Genomic DNA, 19,200 nt, shown 5'->3' with positions numbered 1-19,200 from the left:
ACTGTGACATTATGGCGGACACTTCGGCAAATTTTTACACATTTTTGGGACCATTGTCATTTAAATTGCATTGTTTATTAACTGACAGTTGCAGTTTGGGAGTTAACCACAGGGGGCGCTGTAGGAGTTATGTTTCACCTAGTGTGTGTTTACAACTGTAGGGGGGTGTGGCTGTAGGTCTGACGTCATCGATCGAGTCTCCCTATAAAAGGGATGACACGATCGATGCAGCCGCCACAGTGAAGCACGGGGAAGCCGTGTTTACATACGGCTCTCCCCGTTCTTCAGCTCCGGGAGCGATCGCGAGGGGGCAGCTAGAAATGAATAGCCGCTCCCTCATCCCGGATCGCTCCCCGACGATTTCCGACCGCCGCATGTACCAGGGGGGGGGGGGGGGTCCCCGACCCGCGGAAAGGCAGGGACTTACATGTACGCCCATATGCCTGTACGTGCCATTCTGTGGACGTACATATACATGCGGCGGGCGTTAAGCGGTTAATGTGATTAATTTTAGCTTGCAAAAAAAAATAAAAAATGATGCCCGGAACCCCACATTAAGGACGATACTCCTACAAAAGTGACTTCACTGGATGTTTCTGAAGGTTCCCGTTTCTCCAAGTTATAGTGTATGAAGGTTTGAATTTTTGACGACTCGCCAGGGTACATATTTTATAATGGGGGCTTTCAAAGTCATCTGTCACCCACATATAATGAATGCCATTTTAACATCTTGACAATTCACACCTCCGGCAATGTAACTTGAACAGCTACCACATGTCCCAGACTTCAAGACGCCATGGCGACTGGATTACAAAAATTGATCAGCGTCACCGACACCTCCTGCCATGTTTCTGGACAATCAATATCTGACTTGATTTTTTTATTTTTATTTGAAAAGCCAATGGCATGTGAAACACAACCAAAAACTCCACCCGGTGCCAAAAAAAGTGCACACACATAGAGGGCCAGATTCATCAATAGATACGCCGGCGGATCTCCTGATCCGCCGTCGTATCTGTGAGACCCGACGGTCGGATCTCTGAGATCCCACGGTCGGAGCTATGCGACTGATTCATAAGAATCAGTTCCGCATAGATCTCCCTTAGATCCGACTGGTGTAAGTGACTTACACCAGTCGAATCTTAGGCTGTAATCTCCCGCCGGCCGCTAGGTGTCGTTGTTTTTTTTACCCGTCGCATATGCAAATGAGGAAAACCGCCGATTCACGTCCGTATGCCCGCCCGTCGCTCGTTTTCTACGTCCTCTGCGTTCGGCTTTTTCCGGCGGATGGCTACCCCTGCTTCTATGAGGGGTAGCTAATGTTAAGTATGGCCGACGTTCCCGCGCCAAATTTTTAATTTTTTACGTCGTTTGCGTAACGCGATCGGGAATACCGATGGCCGCAATCGACGTACCCGCTGCAAACAATGACGTCCTAGCGACGTCATTTGGAGCATGCGCACTGGGCTTTTTCGCGGCGGCGCATGCGCAGTTAAATCGGCGCAGGAACGCGCCTGATTTAAATTGTACACTCCCCCTAGCCGCGGAATTTGCATTCCGCCGGGGGGAGTTACGATCCAACGGTGCAGTTTGCGAGGTAAGTGCTTTATGAATCATGCACTTGCCTCGCTAAATTGCACCGGCGGATCGTAAACCAGGTAGATCTAGCGGATCTAAAGATCCGCAGAGCTACATGAATCCAGCCCAGAGAGTGACACAAAACGTGCAACGGGTGTTACACTTGTCCTCCACAAGGAAGGACCTTACCCTGATCCCCCCCGGGGCGTTAGGCTCCAGACGGGGACTGAGGTACTTCACATGGTCCATCTAGCGGAAACCAGACGGACCACGTTCTCTGGAGGGTCTACCGAAACAGACCCACCCAAGTACTTGGTGGGGCTCCCCCGAAGGGAGACCCCATGAGAGCAGACGAAGCCAGAAGGCCATGTCCACCCCCTCCCAAGACGTTCAGGGCAGGCCCGAGGACCTACACTAGGGTGACCAGACATCCCCGGTTTCAGGGGACAGTCCCCGGATTGAGGACACTGTCCCCGGACCAAGTCTGTCCCTGGTTTTGTCCCCGGATTGGATTTGAACAGGGGCTGGGGCAATTTCAAAGACATTCAGTGCAGAATAAAAAAGAAATTCTGAAATACACACCTCCACTCCGCCGCTTCTACTAGCTTTGGGGGGGGGGGGGGGTATTTTTTTCCATTATCTGTGCCTCTTTCTGATGATAATGTCCTGGTCGGAGTGGAGGGAATATTTCTTCAGTTTAGGGTGCATGCCCATTCTGCTCCACTTCTGTTCTTCTGCCTTGGCTCAAGTCCCGGCCAGCCGCCTGCCTGCCTACCTCCTTGCCTTCCCTGGTGGAGGAATCTTCCTCCGCACCCCATCCAGTAGTAGCCAGGGCCCGGAGAGCGAGACTTGACAGGCTGTGAGGCGGGCGGCGACGGACATAGAGTCGCTGATTGCCGCCATTACTAGTAAAAAAAAAAAAATATGTCCCTGGATTTCATTTAAAAAATCTGGTCACCTTAACCTACACCCTACTGATCACACTGTGACAAAAACGTGTAACGACCAACAAAAAAAGACATAAAAGTGACACACACGGGGTAAAATAATGGGGAGAAGGAAGATGGGAGGAGTGAAAGTGACCATCGTGCAATACGATGGCCGGCCCTCCAATCAATATCTGACTTGATATATTTCTTGGTGAATGGGTTAGGGTGACCAAGGTACCTGTATGGCTCTAAGTGTTGGTATTGTTGCTCAGGGAAGCCATACTACACTTGGTAAGAGTCCCAGGGAGTTTCTCCATGGGATGGACCCTTTCTTTCCTACAGTTTGGTCTGTACCAATGTTTTGCTCTTAGTACTACCGTGTTTCCTCGAAAATAAGCCTGGGTCTTACATAATTTTTTTCAACAAAAGACCTAGTAGGGCTTATTTTTGGGGTAGGGCTTGTCGTGTGCTGTCTTCTCTCTCCATCCCCTGGAACAGAGTTAAAAGTGCCTGTAAAACCATAAAATGCACTGTATTACAGCCCCTATACAATGTGCACCGTACCTTCCTACAGCGCCTTCCTCAGTGCTTCCATGACCCGCCTGATCGGTCTTCCATGCTCTAAGCACAGCAGAGGGAGGGGGGCCGATATCCACCGCTGACAGCTGGCAGAAGGAGAGCAGCAGGGAATCAGCTGAGCACCGCTTGGCGCTTCCATGTACTGCCTGAATGGTCTTTTCCTGCTCCGAGCACTACAGAGGGAGGGGGGCCGAGATCCCCTGCTGACAGCTGGCAGAAGGAGAGCAGCAGGGAATCAGCTGAGCGCTGCTCGGCGCTTCCATGTACTGCCTGAATGGTCTTTTCCTGCTCCAAGCACTACAGAGAGAGGGGGGCCGAGACCCCCTGCTGACAGCTGGCAGAAGGAGAGCAGCAGGGAATCAGCTGAGCGCCGCTTGGCGCTTCCATGTACTGCCTGAATGGTCTTTTCCTGCTCCGAGCACTACAGAGGGAGGGGACCGAGATCCTCCGCTGACAGAACAGGAGGAGAGCAGTTGGGATCAGCTGAGCAGTGCCGCAACAAAGGTATTCACCACAGAAACATATGCATTCTAGACCACACAACCTTTCCAAGCTAGGGCTTAATGTTGGGGTAGGGCTTATATTGCAGCCTTCTCCGAAAATCACAGTAGGGCTTACTTTTGGGGTAGGTCTTATTTTCGGGGAAACGCGTATCAAGGACCAGATCGGTGTATTTGCTATTCTGTTCCAGAGACCAATGGCTTCCAACACTTTGATCATGACTTTTGTGCAGGGGGTCTCCCATGTGGCTCCCCTAAAAGGAAAGCCGAGAGTCAGGGCCACAGCCTTGATGCCAGTAGAAGGCATGGAGAAGTCTGAGATGCAGCATGGTTAATATGACACTGGTCATGGCCACGAGAAGCAGTAAAGGTACAGCATTGATTTGGCCACACCTAATGTTTTTGCTATCTCTCTGATGGTTTTTTTTTTTCAGCCTAATGATGGCTTGCTTCACTGATAGTGACAGCTCTTTGGATCTCATATTGAGAGTTGACAGCAACAGATTCCAAATGCAAATAGCACACTTGAAATGAACTCTGCTCCTTGTAAATGGGATAATGAGGGAATAACGCACACCTGGCCATGGAACAGCTGAGCAGCCAATTGTCCCATTACTTTTGGTCCCTTAAAAAGTGGCAGGCACATATACAAACTGTTGTAATTCCGACACCGTTCACCTGATTTGGATGTAAATTCCCTCAAATTAAAGCTGAAAGTCTGCAGTTAAAGCGCATCTTGTTCATTTCATTTCAAATCCATTGTGGTGGTGTATAGAGCCAAAAAAGTTTAGAATTGTGTAGATGTCCCAATATTTATGAACCTAACTGTATACTCCCCGCTGCTGACAGGACAGTGTGGCATGGAGACACGGGAAAAAGCCCAGGCTATAGGACTCCACTGCCCTAAAGCAGCCACCAGCCAGGCCAGGATGCCCCTGGGGGATTGGACTTCAAGAAAATGATTTTACAGTTATATAGTTACATAGGGCCAGATTCTCCAAGAATTTGCGGCGGCATCGCGTAAGCTATTTACACTATGCCGCCGCAACTTACTGGAGCAAAGGCCGTATTCCTCAAGCACTTGCTCCGTAGTTTGCGGTGGCGTAGTGTAAAAGGCCCGGCGTATCCCCGCGTAGTTCAAAGGGGGCGGCTTGTATTTAAATTAAGCGCGCCTCCGTGCCGATCGAACTGCGCATGCGCCGGGCTTAAAATAGCCCAGTGCGCATGCTCCAGTTCTCTACGGAAAACGTCAATGACGCCGACGTGTGCGTCATTGACGTAAAGTCGTATTCAAGAACAACTTACGAAAACGACGTACCCGACGGGAAAAGACGACGCGGACCCGACGCCATACTTAACATGGCATATGTGGGACTGGCGTAAGGTTACCCCTCATATAGCAGGGGTAACCTTACGCTTACGCAAACGACGTAAGCGACGGTTACGCGACGCGGTTCCGTTCAGGAATCGGCGTATCAGGCTCATTTGCATAAACAAATGAGACCTGAACGTAAACGCCACCTAGCGGCCGGCGGCGAATTACATTTAAGATCCGACAGTGTAAGTCACTTACACCTGTCGGATCTACAGCGTATCTATGCGAAAATTATTCTAGGAATCACTCACATAGATACGAGGGCCAAAAAACAGAGATACGACGGTGTTTCCTGAGATACACTGTCGTAACTCTTCTGAGAATATGGCCCATAGTTAGGTTGAAAAAAGACACAAGTCCATCCAGTTCAACCATAAAAATAAATAAAAAATAATATCATACAATACCATATACACAATTCTATACCCACAGTTGATCCAGAGGAAGGCAAAAAAAAACAACAGAGCATGAGATCCAATTTTCTACAGCAGGGAAAAAATTCCTTCCTGATCCCCCGAGAGGCAATCGGATTTTCCCGGATCAACTTTACTTACAAATCTTAGTACTCAGTTATATTCTGTACATTTAGGAAAGTATCCAGGCCTTTCTTATAGCAATCTACTGATCTGGCCAGAACCACCTCTGGAGGGAGTCTGTTCCACATTTTCACACCTCTTACTGTGAAGAAACCTTTCCGTATTTGGAGGTGAAATCTCTTTTCCTCAAGACGTAAAGAGCGCCCCCTTGTCCTCAGTGATGACCATAAAGTGAATAACTCAACACCAAGTCCACTGTATGGACCTCTTATATATTTGTACATGTGGATCATATCCCCCCTTATATATTTGTACATGTTGATCATATCCCCCCTTAATCTCCTCTTCTCAGGAGAGAATAAATTCAGTTCCTCTAATCTCTCCTCATAGCTGAGCTCCTCCATGCCTCTTATCAGTTTGGTTGCCCTTCTCTGCACTTTCTCCAGTTCCCTGATATCCTTTCTGAGAACTGGAGCCCAAAACTGAACCGCATATTCCAGATGAGGTCTTACTAATGATTTGTACAGATGATCTCTCTCTCTCTCTCTCGCTCTCTCTCTCTCTCTCTCTCTCTCTCTCTCTCTCTCTCTCTCTCTCTCTCTCTCTCTCTCAAGGACTTTCCTCGCTCTGGAGACCGCAGCTTGGCATTGCATGTTATTATTGAGCTTATGATCTACCAAAACCCCCAGATCCTTCTCCACTACGGATCCCCCCAGATCCTTCTCCACTACGGATCCCCCCAGATCCTTCTCCACTACGGATCCCCCCAGATCCTTCTCCACTACGGATCCCCCCAGATCCTTCTCCACTACTGATCCGCCCCAGATCCTTCTCCACTATGGATCCCCCAGCTCCTTCTCCACTACGGATCCCCCTCAGATCCTTCTCCACTACGGATCCCCCCCAGGTCCTTCTCCACTATGGATCCCCCCCAGGTCCTTCTCCACTACGGATCCCCCCCAGATCCTTCTCCACTACGGATCCCCCCAGATCCTTCTCCACTACGGATCCCCCCAGATCCTTCTCCACTACGGATCCCCCCAGATCCTTCTCCACTACGGATCCCCCCCAGATCCTTCACCACTACGGATCCCCCCCAGATCCTTCTCCACTACGGATCCCCCAGATCCTTCTCCACTACAGATCCCCCCAGATCCTTCTCCACTACGGATCCCCCTAGATCCTTCTCCACTACGAATCCCCCCCAGGTCCTTCTCCACTACGGATCCCCCAGCTCCTTCTCCACTACGGATCCCCCCCAGGTCCTTCTCCACTACGGATCCCCCCAGATCCTTCTCCACTACGGATCCCCCCAGATCCTTCTCCACTATGGATCCCCCCCAGATCCTTCACTGCGGATCTCCCCCAGATCCTTCTCCACTATGGATCCCCCCAGATCCTTCTCCACTACGGATCCCCCCAGATCCTTCTCCACTACTGGTCCCCCCAGTTGTTCCCCCCCCCCCCTTAGTATGTATGATCCATGAATACAAAAATTCTATTTTTACGTATGTTACAATGTTTTAGCTTTTGTCTGTGTGGCCCAATTTATCTTATACTGGATTGTATATGATGAGAAGCTTAACTACAGCCCCAGGATACCGAGGAAGGATGTGTAATATTTCAATCCCTTCTTAGAGAATATGTAATTATTGGGACCTCACTACCAGCTGAAGAAGACATTCCCTGGTAATGACCGTCCATAAAAGAGGATGGCAGTCGAGCATCTGTTGTGAGAATTAAACGTTTGGTGGATATTCTTCCAACATCTGTTTTTCTTCTTTGTTATCTTAAACGGCTTTAGGGCAAGTCAATCGAGTCATTCCGATTATTTCCTACACCTGCAAAGGCTCATAAATTGCTTCAAAAAGGTGCTGTGACTTCTTTTATGTCCGCCGATCCACCGGTATCAGCCAGGTGTGACCAGTACAGCGGCTAAAAGAAAATCTGTGATGGTCTGCTCATCATCAGTATGTGTATGATCCACGCACATCCACGCCAGACCTTCATAAACATACAGGGCCAGATCCACGTACCCTGGCGCATTCTTCCGTCCGGCGTAGCGTATCTCTGATACACTACGCCGCCGTAACTTACTTTTTTTTTTTGTATCCTCAAAGAATGCGCGCCGTAAGTTACGGCGGCGTAGTGTATCTTTGGCGGCGTAAGGGCGCGCAATTCAAATGGATGTGATGGGGGCGTGTTTTATGTAAATACGTCTTGACCCGACGTAAATGACGTTTTTTTTCAACTGCGCATGCGCCGTCCGTGGGGGTATCCCAGTGCGCATGCTCGAAATTAAACCGGAACAAGCCAATGTTTACGACGGTGACGTCATTCTACGCAAAGCCCTATTTGCGAACGACTTACGCAAACGACGTGACATTTTCAAAATTCGACGCGGGAACGACGGCCATACATAACATAGGATACGCCTCATATAGCAGGGGTAACTATACGCCGGAAAAAGCCGAACGCAAACAACGTATAAAAATGCGCTGGCCGGACGTACGTTCGTGGATCGCCGTATCTAGCTAATTTGCATACTCGACGCGGAATTTCGACTGAAACGCCACCTAGCGGCCAGCGTAAATATGCACCTACGATCTGACGGCGTACTAAGATGTACGCCTGTCGGATCGAGCCCAGATTCCGTCGTATCTTGTTTTGTGGATACAGAGATACGGCGCGGGAACTTTAAAATTACGTGGCGTATCCATAGATACGCCGGCGTAATTCGTCTGAGGATCTGGCCCACGCTATATTACCAAAAGTATTGGGACGCCTGCCTTTAAACACACACATGACCTTGAACCACGTAAGGAACGAGCCTCTTTTTTAAATATGTTGTTTACAAGTTAAAACATTTTTTTTTTTTTTACTTAAAATTACTTATAACCCCCAAACATTATAATTTTTTTTCTAACACCCTAGAGAATAAAATGGCGGTAGTTGCAATACTTTTCGTCACACTGCATTTGCACAGTGGTCTTACAAGCGCACTTTTTTTGGAAAAAAAAATAACTTTTTTGAATTATAAATAAGACAACAGTAAAGTTAGCCCGATTTTTTTTTATATTGTGAAAGATAATGTTACGCCGAGTAAATTGATACCCAACATGTCACGCTTCAAAATTGCGCCCGCTCGTGGAATGGCGACAAACTTTTACCATTAAAATCTCCATAGGCGACGTTTAAAAAATTCTACAGGTTGCATCTTTTGAGTTACAAAGGAGGTCTAGGGCTAGAATTATTGCTCTCGCTCTACCAATCGCGGCGATACCTCACATGTGTGGTTTGAACACAGTTTACATATGCGGGTGCTACTTACTTTTGCGTTCGCTTCTGCACACAAGCTCGTCTTATTTATTTTACTTAGATTTATTTATTTTTACACTGTTTTAAAAAAAATAATAATAATTTGGGTGACTTTTATTCCTATAACAAGGAATGTAAACATCCCTTGTAATATAAAAAAGCATGACAGGTCCTCTTAAATATGAGATCCGGGGGTCAAAAAGACGTCGCGTCTCATAGTTACACTAAAATGACAAAAAAAAGTCCCTTTAAGAGGTATGCGTCAAAGGGCACAGGAGAGCGGCGGGAGGGGGGCCCCTCTCCCGCTGGTATCAGTGGGAGGAATAGTGTCCCATCATTGGTATCAGTGGGAGGAATAGTGTCCCATCATTGGTGTCAATGGGAGGAATAGTTTCCCATCATTGGTATCAGTGGGAGGAATAGTGTCCCATCATTGGTGTCAGTGGGAGGAATAGTGTCCCATCATTGGCATCAGTGGGAGGAATAGTGTCCCATCATTGGCGTCAGTGGGAGGAATAGTGACCCATCATTGGTATCAGTGGGAGGAATAGTGTCCCATCATTGGTGTTAGTGGAAGGAATAGTGTCCCATCATTGGTATCAGTGGGAGGAATAGTGTCCCATCATTGGTATCAGTGGAAGAAATAGTGTCCCATCATTGGTGTCAATGGGAGGAATAGTGTCCCATCATTGGTGTTAGTGGAAGGAATAGTGCCCTATCATTGGTATCAGTGGGAGAAATAGTGTCCCATCATTGGTGTCAGTGGGAGGAATAGTGTCCCATCATTGGTGTCAGTGGGAGGAATAGTGTCTCATCATTGGTGTCAGTGGGAGGAATAGTGTCCCATCATTGGTGTCAGTGGGAGGAATAGTGTCCCATCATTGGTGTCAGTGGGAGGAATAGTGTCTCATCATTGGTGTCAGTGGGAGGAATAGTGTCCCATCATTGGTGTCAGTGGGATGAATAGTGTCCCATCATTGGTGTCAGTGGGAGGAATAGTGTCCCATCATTGGTGTCAGTGGGAGAAATAGTGTCCCATCATTGGTGTCAGTGGGAGGAATAGTGACCCATCATTGGTGTCAGTGGAAGGAATAGTGTCCCATCATTGGTATCAGTGGGAGGAATAGTGTCCCATCATTGGTGTCAGTGGGAGGAATAGTGCCCCATCATTGGTGTCAGTGGGAGGAATAGTGTCCCATCATTGGTGTCAGTGGGAGGAATAGTGCCCCATCATTGGTGTCAGTGGGAGCAATTATGGAATTACAGTTTCATATGAGGAAATCTCATTGTGATTCGTTGCAATGACAATAAAGAAGTGATCTCTCTTATCTTATATATGCCCCACTGTCAGTGTTAGTAGGAAGAATAGTGCCTCCTACTGATGGGATAAAAAGTGGATAAAGGAAAGCAAAGGGCCCCATCTGGCCAGCAGATGACAGGTTGGAGACAACTGCTCTATCTGTTTAAAAAGTAATCATATAAAATTAATTTGGGTGCAACGTTGCCTATTTAACCACTTAAGGACCACCTCCTGCACATATACGTCGGCAGAATGGCACGGCTGGGCACAAGCACGTACAGGTACGTCCTCTTTAAGTGCCCAGCCGTGGGTCGCGGGGGTCCGAAGTTCCGTGACCGCGGCCGTGGGACCCGCGGACCCGATCGCCGCGGGAGTCCCGTGATCAGTCCCCGGAGCTGAAGAACGGGAAGAGCTGGGTGTAAACAGAGCTTCCCCGTTCTTCACTGTGCCGCCGTCATCGATCGTGTGTTCCCTAATATAGGGAACCACAATCAATGACGGCACACCTACAGCCACACCCCCCAACAGTTAGAAACACACATGAGGTCACACTTAACTCCTTTATCGCCCCCTTGTGGTTAACTCCCAAACTTTTTTCAAAATTGTCGCTTTATTTTTGTTTATAGCGCAAAAAAATAAAAACCGCAGAGGTGATCAAAAACCACCAAAAGAAAGCTCTATTTGTGGGAAAAAAAGGACGCCAATTTTGTTTGGGAGCCACGTCGCACGACCGCGCAATTGTCAGTTAAAGCGACGCAGTGCCGAATCGCAAAAAGTGCTCTGGTCTTTGACCAGCAATATGGTCCGGGGGTTTATTGGGCTCGGCGTCTCCATCACACAGACTTGCAGTTTGGGTCGTATTTCTATCAATCAGTATTATACACAGAGCTACTTTTTATCTATTTTTATGCCATTCTCGCTACATTCTTAAACTTCTTGACTTCAGAAAGAAGCGGTTTGTTTTAGATCTCTAGTATATATTTCCAGCATGACTCGACGTGAATGCTCCCCCATTTCTCTCTCCTATGCTTGAACAATTCTTACTCTCCGTGACATTTTTACACACCACCAGTATTTGCACTCTTTCCTCTTGATCTAAGAGCGCCAAAACCATTCCTCTGGCATCCTCGCAAATATTTGGTATGTGACAATCCCACGGATCTCTAAGAAAGCTTTCCAAGTGATGGATTGTTTTCCTTTATGTGAAAAACACCCGTGTGCTCCCCGCCGATGAAAAAAAAAAAAAAATGCGAAGAACAGACAAGTGAAAAGGGGTCACCGCCGTGCCGTAGGGTTCGGCGCTTTGTATGTACGGATGATTCGTTATAGAACGTAATATTATAATAAAGATAAGGTTTCTTTTACAGTAGCTGATAAGGGCATACGAAATAAACCGCGAGTTCCGTCACCGCATAAAATCACGAGACCGCGGGACGTGAAACGCCGGGGGATTAAAAATATTTTTTTGTCTTTAACCACTTCCATACCGGGCCTTTAAGCACCTTCCTGCCCAGGCCAATTTTCAGCTTTCAACGCTGTTGCAATTTGAATGACAATTACGCGGTCGTGCTGTACCCAAATGGAATTTTTATCATTTTGTTCCCTACAAATAGAGCTTTCTTTTGGTGGTATTGGATCACCTCTGCGGTTTTTATTTTTTGCGCAACAACTAAAAAAGCGATCAAAATTTTAAAAAAAAATTTATAGCCAGATTCAGGTAGAGATACGCCGTCGTAACTCAGAATCTGCGCCGTCGTATATTTAAGCGTATTCTCAAATTGAGATACGCTTAAATGTTGCTAAGATACGACCGCCTGCGCCGTCGTATCTCAGCTGTCTATTTACGCTAGCCGCTAGGGGGCGTGTACGCTGATTTACGCCTAGAATGCGTAAATCAGCGAGATACGCCTATTCACGAACGTACGCTTGCCCGTCGCAGTGAAGATACGCCGTTTACGTAAGGCGTTTTCAGGCGTAAAGATAAACTACCATAAAGATGGCGCAGCCAATGTTAAGTATGGACGTCGGGAACCGCGTCGAATTTTACAATTTTTACGTTGTTTGCGTAAGTCGTCCGTGAATGGGGCTGGCCATAATTTACGTTCACGTCGAAACCAATGAGTCTTTGCGGAGTAATTTGGAGCACGCGCACTGGGTTATGTCCACGGACGGCGCTTGCGCCGTACGTTCAAAACGTCAATTACGTGGGGTCATGCCTTATTATCATAAAACACGCCCACCTCTTCCCAATTTGAATTAGGCGCGCTTATGCCGGCACATTTACGCTACGCCGCCGTAACTTAGGACGCAAGTGCTTTGTGAATACAGCACTTGCCTCTCTAACTTACGGCGGTGTAGCGTATATGAGATACGCTACGCCCGCCTAACGTTAGGCACGTCTACGTGAATCTGGCTATAAGTTTATATTTTTTTCTGTTATTTTTTTTTTTGTAAAAAAGTAAGTTTTATTCTTCAATTATGGGCACCGATAGGCGGAGCTGGTATGCTGCATTGATGGGCACTCATAGGCGGCACTGATGGGCACTCATAGGCGGCACTGGGCACTCTTTGGCGGCACTGATGGGCACTCATGGGTGGCACTTATGGGTGGCACTGATGGGTACTTATGGGTGGCACAGACGGGCACTGATAGGTGGGCACTGGGCATAGATAGGCACTAAGAGGTGGCACTGATGGACACTGGGTGGCACTGATGGACACTGAGGGGTGGATCTGATGGCATTGCTGGGCATCATTACAGTCAGTGCCCATGTTGCCAGTCAGTGCCCATTTGTGGGCACTGATTGGCATCGATTGTGTTTATTTATTTTTTTGTTTTATTGGTTTTTTTTTTTTGCTCCATTTGGCAACCGAGGGGCACTCCCTGGTGGTCCAGTGTTGGCATCCGAGGGGGGGCTGCGCTGATAAACAATCAGCGCGAACACCCCCTGTCAGGAGAGCCGCCGATCGGCTCTCCTCTACTCGCACCTGTCAGACGCGAGTGAGGAAGAGCCGATTAATGGCTCTTCCTGTTTACATCGTGATCAGCCGTGATTGGACACGGCTGATCACGTGGTAAAGAGCCTCCGCCAGAGGCTCTTTACCGAGATCGGAGATGCAGGGTGTCAGACTGACCCACCGCATCACCGATTGCCACGCTGCGCGCCCCCACAGGTGCGCCGGCATGTAATCGCCGCATGTGTTAGAGCAAAAGCAATAATTCTAGCGCTAGACCTCCTCTGTAACTCTAATGCCCCTGTACACACGACCGGTTTTCCTGTCGGAAAAAGTCAGATGAGAGCTAATTTTGTGCTAACTTTACTGTTCTGTTTTTTTTTTTTATTAATTTCCCCCAAAAAAGACACGTTTGAAAAATCGCTACGCAAATACTGTGACGATGTAAAAAGTTGCAACGACCGCCATTTCATTCCCTAGAGTCTTTGCTTAAAAAAAAGTAATTTTCTAGAAAAAAATGATGGGCCAGATTCATGTACAATTGCGGCGGCGTAACGTATAGCATTTACGTTACACCGCCGCAAGTTTTACAGGCAAGTGCTTGATTCACAAAGCACTTGCCTGTAAACTTGCGGTGGCGTATCGTAAATCCGTCCGGCGCAAGCCCGCCTAATTCAATTGGGGCGTGTATCATTTAAATGAGGCGCGTGCTCCGTTTTGAAATTTCCCGCCGTGCTTTGCGTGAAATGACGTCGCACCGACGTAATTTTTTGAACGGCGACGTACGTTACGTCCTTTCCTATTCACGGACGACTTACGCAAAAAAAAAAAAAAAATCGACGCGGGAACGACAGCCACACTTTAACATGGCTAGTCTAAATATAAGCCACAAAATAGCAGTCGTAACTTTACGCCGGGAAAAGCCGACTAGCGACGACGTAAGAGAATGCGACGGCCGCGCGTAACTTTGTGGATCGCCGTAAACAGCTAATTAGCATACCCGACGCGGAAAGCGACGCGAAATCCACCCAGCGGGCGCCAAAGTATTACACCTACGATCCGAAGGCGTACGAAGCCGCACACCTGCCGGATCGAAGGCAGAAGCCGTCGTATCTTTGTTTGAGAATTCAAACTAAAGATACGACGCGGCAAATTTGAAAGTACGCCGGCGTATCAGCAGATACACCGGCGTACTTTTTCTGTGAATCTGGCCCGATGATTTTTCCATGTCGGAGAGAAGTGCCGGAATCGGCCCGGGTGGGAAGTGGTTAAGTTGAACCCTTCTGCAGCTTCTACAAAAAAACTGAAATATCGGTTTTGTTTGGACCGAGTCCTCGACGGACGCATTAAAAAGAATGAGAGCCACTCAAGGAGTTTCCAGTTTTTTCAGCTGACGGCATTCCGCCATAAAAATACGGCGCAGCTGAGAGGCGTGTGCGGAGCGGAGAGGCGTGTGCGGAGCGGAGAGGCGTGTGCGGAGCGGAGCGCAGTCTTGGGTTACACATAATTGGCACCATTGGCTGGATGCAGCCAGACTTGGCACTCGCCATCGGGACAAAGCTAAAGAAAGGGGGATTTTTCCTGAAGAGCCACATGCTGACATCAGCATCAAATACCAAATCACAGCTCCAGAAATCTGTTGTCCAGTTACAAAAACAAAACAGCTTCTTGTTTTTTTCCATTCTGCGGCAAGACAGATATTTGGCGTCTTACTGGCGTCTATAGATAACTCCTCTGCTTTTCTGTTCCTTCAGTTTTATATAACAGCCCCAGTAGTGCAACATAATAATGAAATGATAATAATAAAAGAAAGTAAAGTGGTTGTAAATCTCAGCACTCGGGATGAGCCGAACACCCCCCCCCCAGTTTGGTTCGCACCAGAATAAGACTTATAGCACCAATAACTACCCCACTGTGTGTAACTTATATTATGGACTTGGTATCTGTGCCTGCTCGTCCCAGGGAGCTTTTGTACCTGCTACCTATTCCCCAGCTTACAATGTACAACACATGGGACGTATATATATCCTCTACACCAGCCCTCAAAATTTTCACTCGCCTGCTCGCAGTTAGCGAGTGAAAATTTGCTGGGGGCGAGTGGAGAGGGGGCGCTGAGAGCATGGCATCGCCTGGCTGCAACTGTTACATCAATGGGCCGGATGATGAGCACCGGTCACCTGAATAACGGCAGCTGGTTGGCTGTGTGGAAGTGCCTATCAGAGCCAGCGGCTATAGTCGGCTTCCTGATGCTTATCCTTGGGATGTACCGGCGGTGCGTCCCTTGGATAAGACTGACAGGCGTCTCAGCCAATCAGGTTCACTGGTTCTGGTTACCGGTAACCTGATTGGCTGAAGCGCCATTGAGGGCAGGAGAAGACATCGAGGGACGTGGAAGGAGGATGGCTGACCCCCAGAAAGGTAAGTCCCGGGGGGGCGAGGGTTGCATTTTGCATTTTACAGGGAACAGCGGTGACAATGGGCACAGTGGCGACAATTAAAGGGCACAGTGGCGACAATTGGCACAGTGGCATCAATGGGCACAGTGGTGACAATGGGCACAGTGGCGACAATTAAAGGGCACAGTGACATCAATGAGCACAGTGGCGACAATGGGTACAGTGGTGACAATTAAAGGGCACAGTAGTGACAATTGGCACAGTGGCATCAATGGGCACAGTGGCGACAATTAAAGGGCACAGTGACATCAATGGGCACAGTGTCCGCAATGGGCACAGTGTCCGCAATGGGCACAGTGGTGACAATTAAAGGGCACAGTGGCATCAATTGGCACAGTGGCGACAATTAAAGGGCACAGTGGCATCAATTGGCACAGTGGCGACAATTAAAGGGCACAGTGGTGACAATTGGCACAGTGGCGACAATTGATGGGCACAGTGGTTGCGTTTGATGGCATGGCACAGTGGCTGCGTTTGATGACATGGCACAGTGGTGACAATTGATTGCAAAGTGGCTGCGTTTGATGGCATGGCATAGTGGTGACAATTGATGGCACAGTGGCTGCATTTGATGGGCACAGTAAGGCTGCAATTGTTTTTTTTTTTCGTTTGCGCCCCCCAAAACTTTTGATCACCAGCCGCCACTGGCATTTACTATATCTGCTCTCCCCAGGACTCTGCATTTACTATATCTGGTCTCCCTGGGAGCCTGCAGTCACTATATCTGCTCTCCCACTCTGAACTCTGTATGTAATGCACTCCTAAACTCTGTACGTAGTGCAATCCTGAACCCTGCACTGTGTACAGAATGCACACCTGAAATCACCACTCTGTATGTAATGCACTCCTGAATTCTGCACTCTGTACGTAGTGCACTCCTGAACCCTGCACTCTTTACGTAGTGCACTCCTGAACCCTGCACTCTTTACGTAGTGCACACCCAAACCCTGCACTCTGTAAGTAGTGCACTACTGAACTCTGCACTCTGTAAGTAGTGCACTACTGAACCCTGCACTCTGTACATAGCACACCCCAGATACAACTAGCCCATTGAGGGAAACCATACTGCTGATGCAACCTACAATGAAATGGAATTTCACACCCCTGCTGTAGAGAAAGAGTTACCCTACCAATGCAAAATTTTTACCAACCTTTGTCAGTTAATAAAAAAAGTTATGCATTACTTTTGACACAGCCCTCATATTCTTATATTCTGGAAAACTTTAGCCAACTTAGGGGCAGATCCACAGAGAGAGTACGCCGGTGTATCTAGTGATACGCCGGCGTACTTTCAAATTTCCCGCGTCGTATCTTTAGTTTGAATCCTCAAACCAAGATACAACGGCATCTGGGTTTGATCCGACAGGCGTACGCCTTCGGATCTTAGATGCAATACTTCGGCGTACTCTGGGTGGAGTTTGCGTCGTTTTCCGCGTCGAGTATGCAAATTAGCTATTTCCGACGATCCACGAACGTACGCGCGGCCATCGCATTCTCTTACGTCGTCTCTAGTCGGCTTTTTCTGGCGTATAGTTAAAGCTGCTTTTTTGCGGCGTATAGTTAGATTTGCCATGTTAAGTATGGCCGTCGTTCCCGCGTCGAAATTTGAATTTGTTCTTTTTTTTGCGTAAGTCGTCCGTGAATCGTTTAAGTTTAAAAAATGACGTCCTTGCGACGTCATTTAGCGCAATGCACGGCGGGAAATTTAGGGACGGCGCTTGCGCAGTTCATTCGGCGCGTGGACGCGCTTCATTTAAATTAAACACGCCCCCTACTCGCCGATTTGAATTAGGCGCTCTTACGCCGCGAGAGATAGACTACGCCGCCGTAACTTAGGGCGCAAATTCTTTGAGGATTCAAAGTTTAAAAATGTAAGTTACAGCGGCGTAGCGTATCTCCCATACGCTGCGCCCGTGCACATCTCTGTGAATCTGCCCCTTAGGCTCCACATGAGGAAACAAGACTCATTGGCAAGGGATAGCAGAACTGGACAGACCAGCGATCTCATCTCTAGGATTTCCAAGAAAACATAAATGAACAATCCAGCCCATGAACAATAACCGATGACCACTAGATCAGATTCTTTAAAACAATCAATACATTATGCAAATATTGATTAAGCACAAGAAAATAATAATAGCAGAGAAGCCAATACTGATTCCAGACGCTAAAGGAGAATACATACGTTGGGTTGCTGCAGTGCCGCTCCGCGCTCTGAATTCCGGCTCCGCAGGTACGAGTACATGAAGACCACGAGCTCCAGGAACCCCAAAACCCATCCACCGCCGCGGGACGATGACCGACAGGCACACAGTCACCACCAAAACACCACTGCAAGGCAACCACACAAAAATTACACCAATGATGTCACAACAGGTGAAAACTATTACCGTATTTACTCGAGTATAAGCCGAGTTTTTCAGCACAATATTTTGTGCTGAAAATGCCCCCCTCAGCTTATACCCGAGTCACCTTGCGCTTGATCTCCTGGACTTTGCGGACCCGGTACCGGCCGGCCGTAGGTTCCCTGGACATGTAGCCCCACTCTTCCTCTACAAAGTGTGCAAAGTTTGTTGTCCGCGGGACCTATGGCCGGGGAGCACCGGTTTTTCAAAGCCGGGCACCCCTTCCATAGACTCCCATGTTAAATGGTCATTTCTTTGGGGACTTTGGGCACCCAGTACCGGCCGGTTGTAGTTCCTCTGGACCCGGAACTTGGCACACACGTAGCCCAAATTCTCCTCTATAAGTGTGTAAAGTTTGTTGTCTGGGGGACCGTAGGCTGGGGATCACCGATTTTTCAAACCCGGGCACCCCTTCCATAGACTCCCATATTAAACGTCAGTCTAGTCATGGACACAGTGAGGCATGGGCACAGTGAGGCATGGGCACAGTGAGGCATGACTGTTCAGGGCCGTCTTTAATATGATTTGGGCCCTGGGCAAACATTTTTTTTTGGGCCCCCCTCCAGCTTATTTTGGGCCTGGCTGGTTCACATGTATGTGTTTTGGCGGCCCTCGTTTGATTTGAATGGGCTACCATGCCTTCGTATATATAAAAAATAAAAGAAATAAAGAAATATATAAAAAAAGTTTTTTTTTTATTAAAAAAAGGGGGGTTGTCATCCAGGGCCCTAGGGAACTACGGGCCCCTGGGGACCTCCAGACCTCTAAAAAAAAAAAAATTGGCCCTTTAATAAAAAATAAAATAAAAATATATTAAAAAAATATTTTTTTAATTTAAAAATAAATAAAAAAAGGAGGGTTGCCACCTGGGGCCCTGGGGGCCTCCAGGCCCCTGGGGACCCCTAAAAAAAAAATTGGCCCTTTAATAAAAAATAAAAATATATTAAAAATATATATATATTTTTTTATTTAAAAATAAATAAAAAAAGGGGGATTGCCCTGGGGGCCTCCGGACCCCTAATTTTTTTTTTTTATTTTTTTTTTTTTTTCAAAGGGGGTTGCTTTGGGCCCCCAACAGTGACAGGGCCCTGGGCAGCTTCCCCTGTTTGTCCTATGGTAAAGACGGCCCTGGACACAGTGAGGCATGGGCATAGTGAGGCATGGGAACAGTGAGGCATGCAGATGGACACAGTGAGGCATGGACACAGTGAGGCATGGGCACAGTGAGGCATGGGCACAGTGAGGCATGGGCACAGTGAGGTATGCAGA

At 47.9% G+C, this 19,200-nt stretch overlaps 2 protein-coding genes across 13 annotated transcripts in view; both read right to left on the bottom strand.

Annotated features, from left to right (window-relative positions):
• The window catches only part of KIF23 (kinesin family member 23), a 912,882-nt gene that overhangs the window by 381,926 nt on the left and 511,756 nt on the right, over window positions 1-19,200 (bottom strand). The window lies entirely within an intron of this gene.
• Window positions 1-19,200, bottom strand: part of ADAMTS7 (ADAM metallopeptidase with thrombospondin type 1 motif 7) — a 228,485-nt gene that overhangs the window by 87,207 nt on the left and 122,078 nt on the right. Inside the window, exon 11 of the mRNA XM_040342211.1 lies at window positions 17,712-17,857. Within this exon, the coding sequence (XP_040198145.1) occupies window positions 17,712-17,857 (146 nt within the window). The remainder of the gene's footprint in view (window positions 1-17,711; window positions 17,858-19,200) is intronic.

This window comes from Rana temporaria, chromosome 3 (assembly GCF_905171775.1).
Source record: "Rana temporaria chromosome 3, aRanTem1.1, whole genome shotgun sequence".
NCBI lineage: Eukaryota > Metazoa > Chordata > Amphibia > Anura > Ranidae > Rana > Rana temporaria.
The sequence above is the reverse complement of the archived record's forward strand: the minus strand, read 5'-3'. Positions and strand labels throughout refer to the sequence as shown.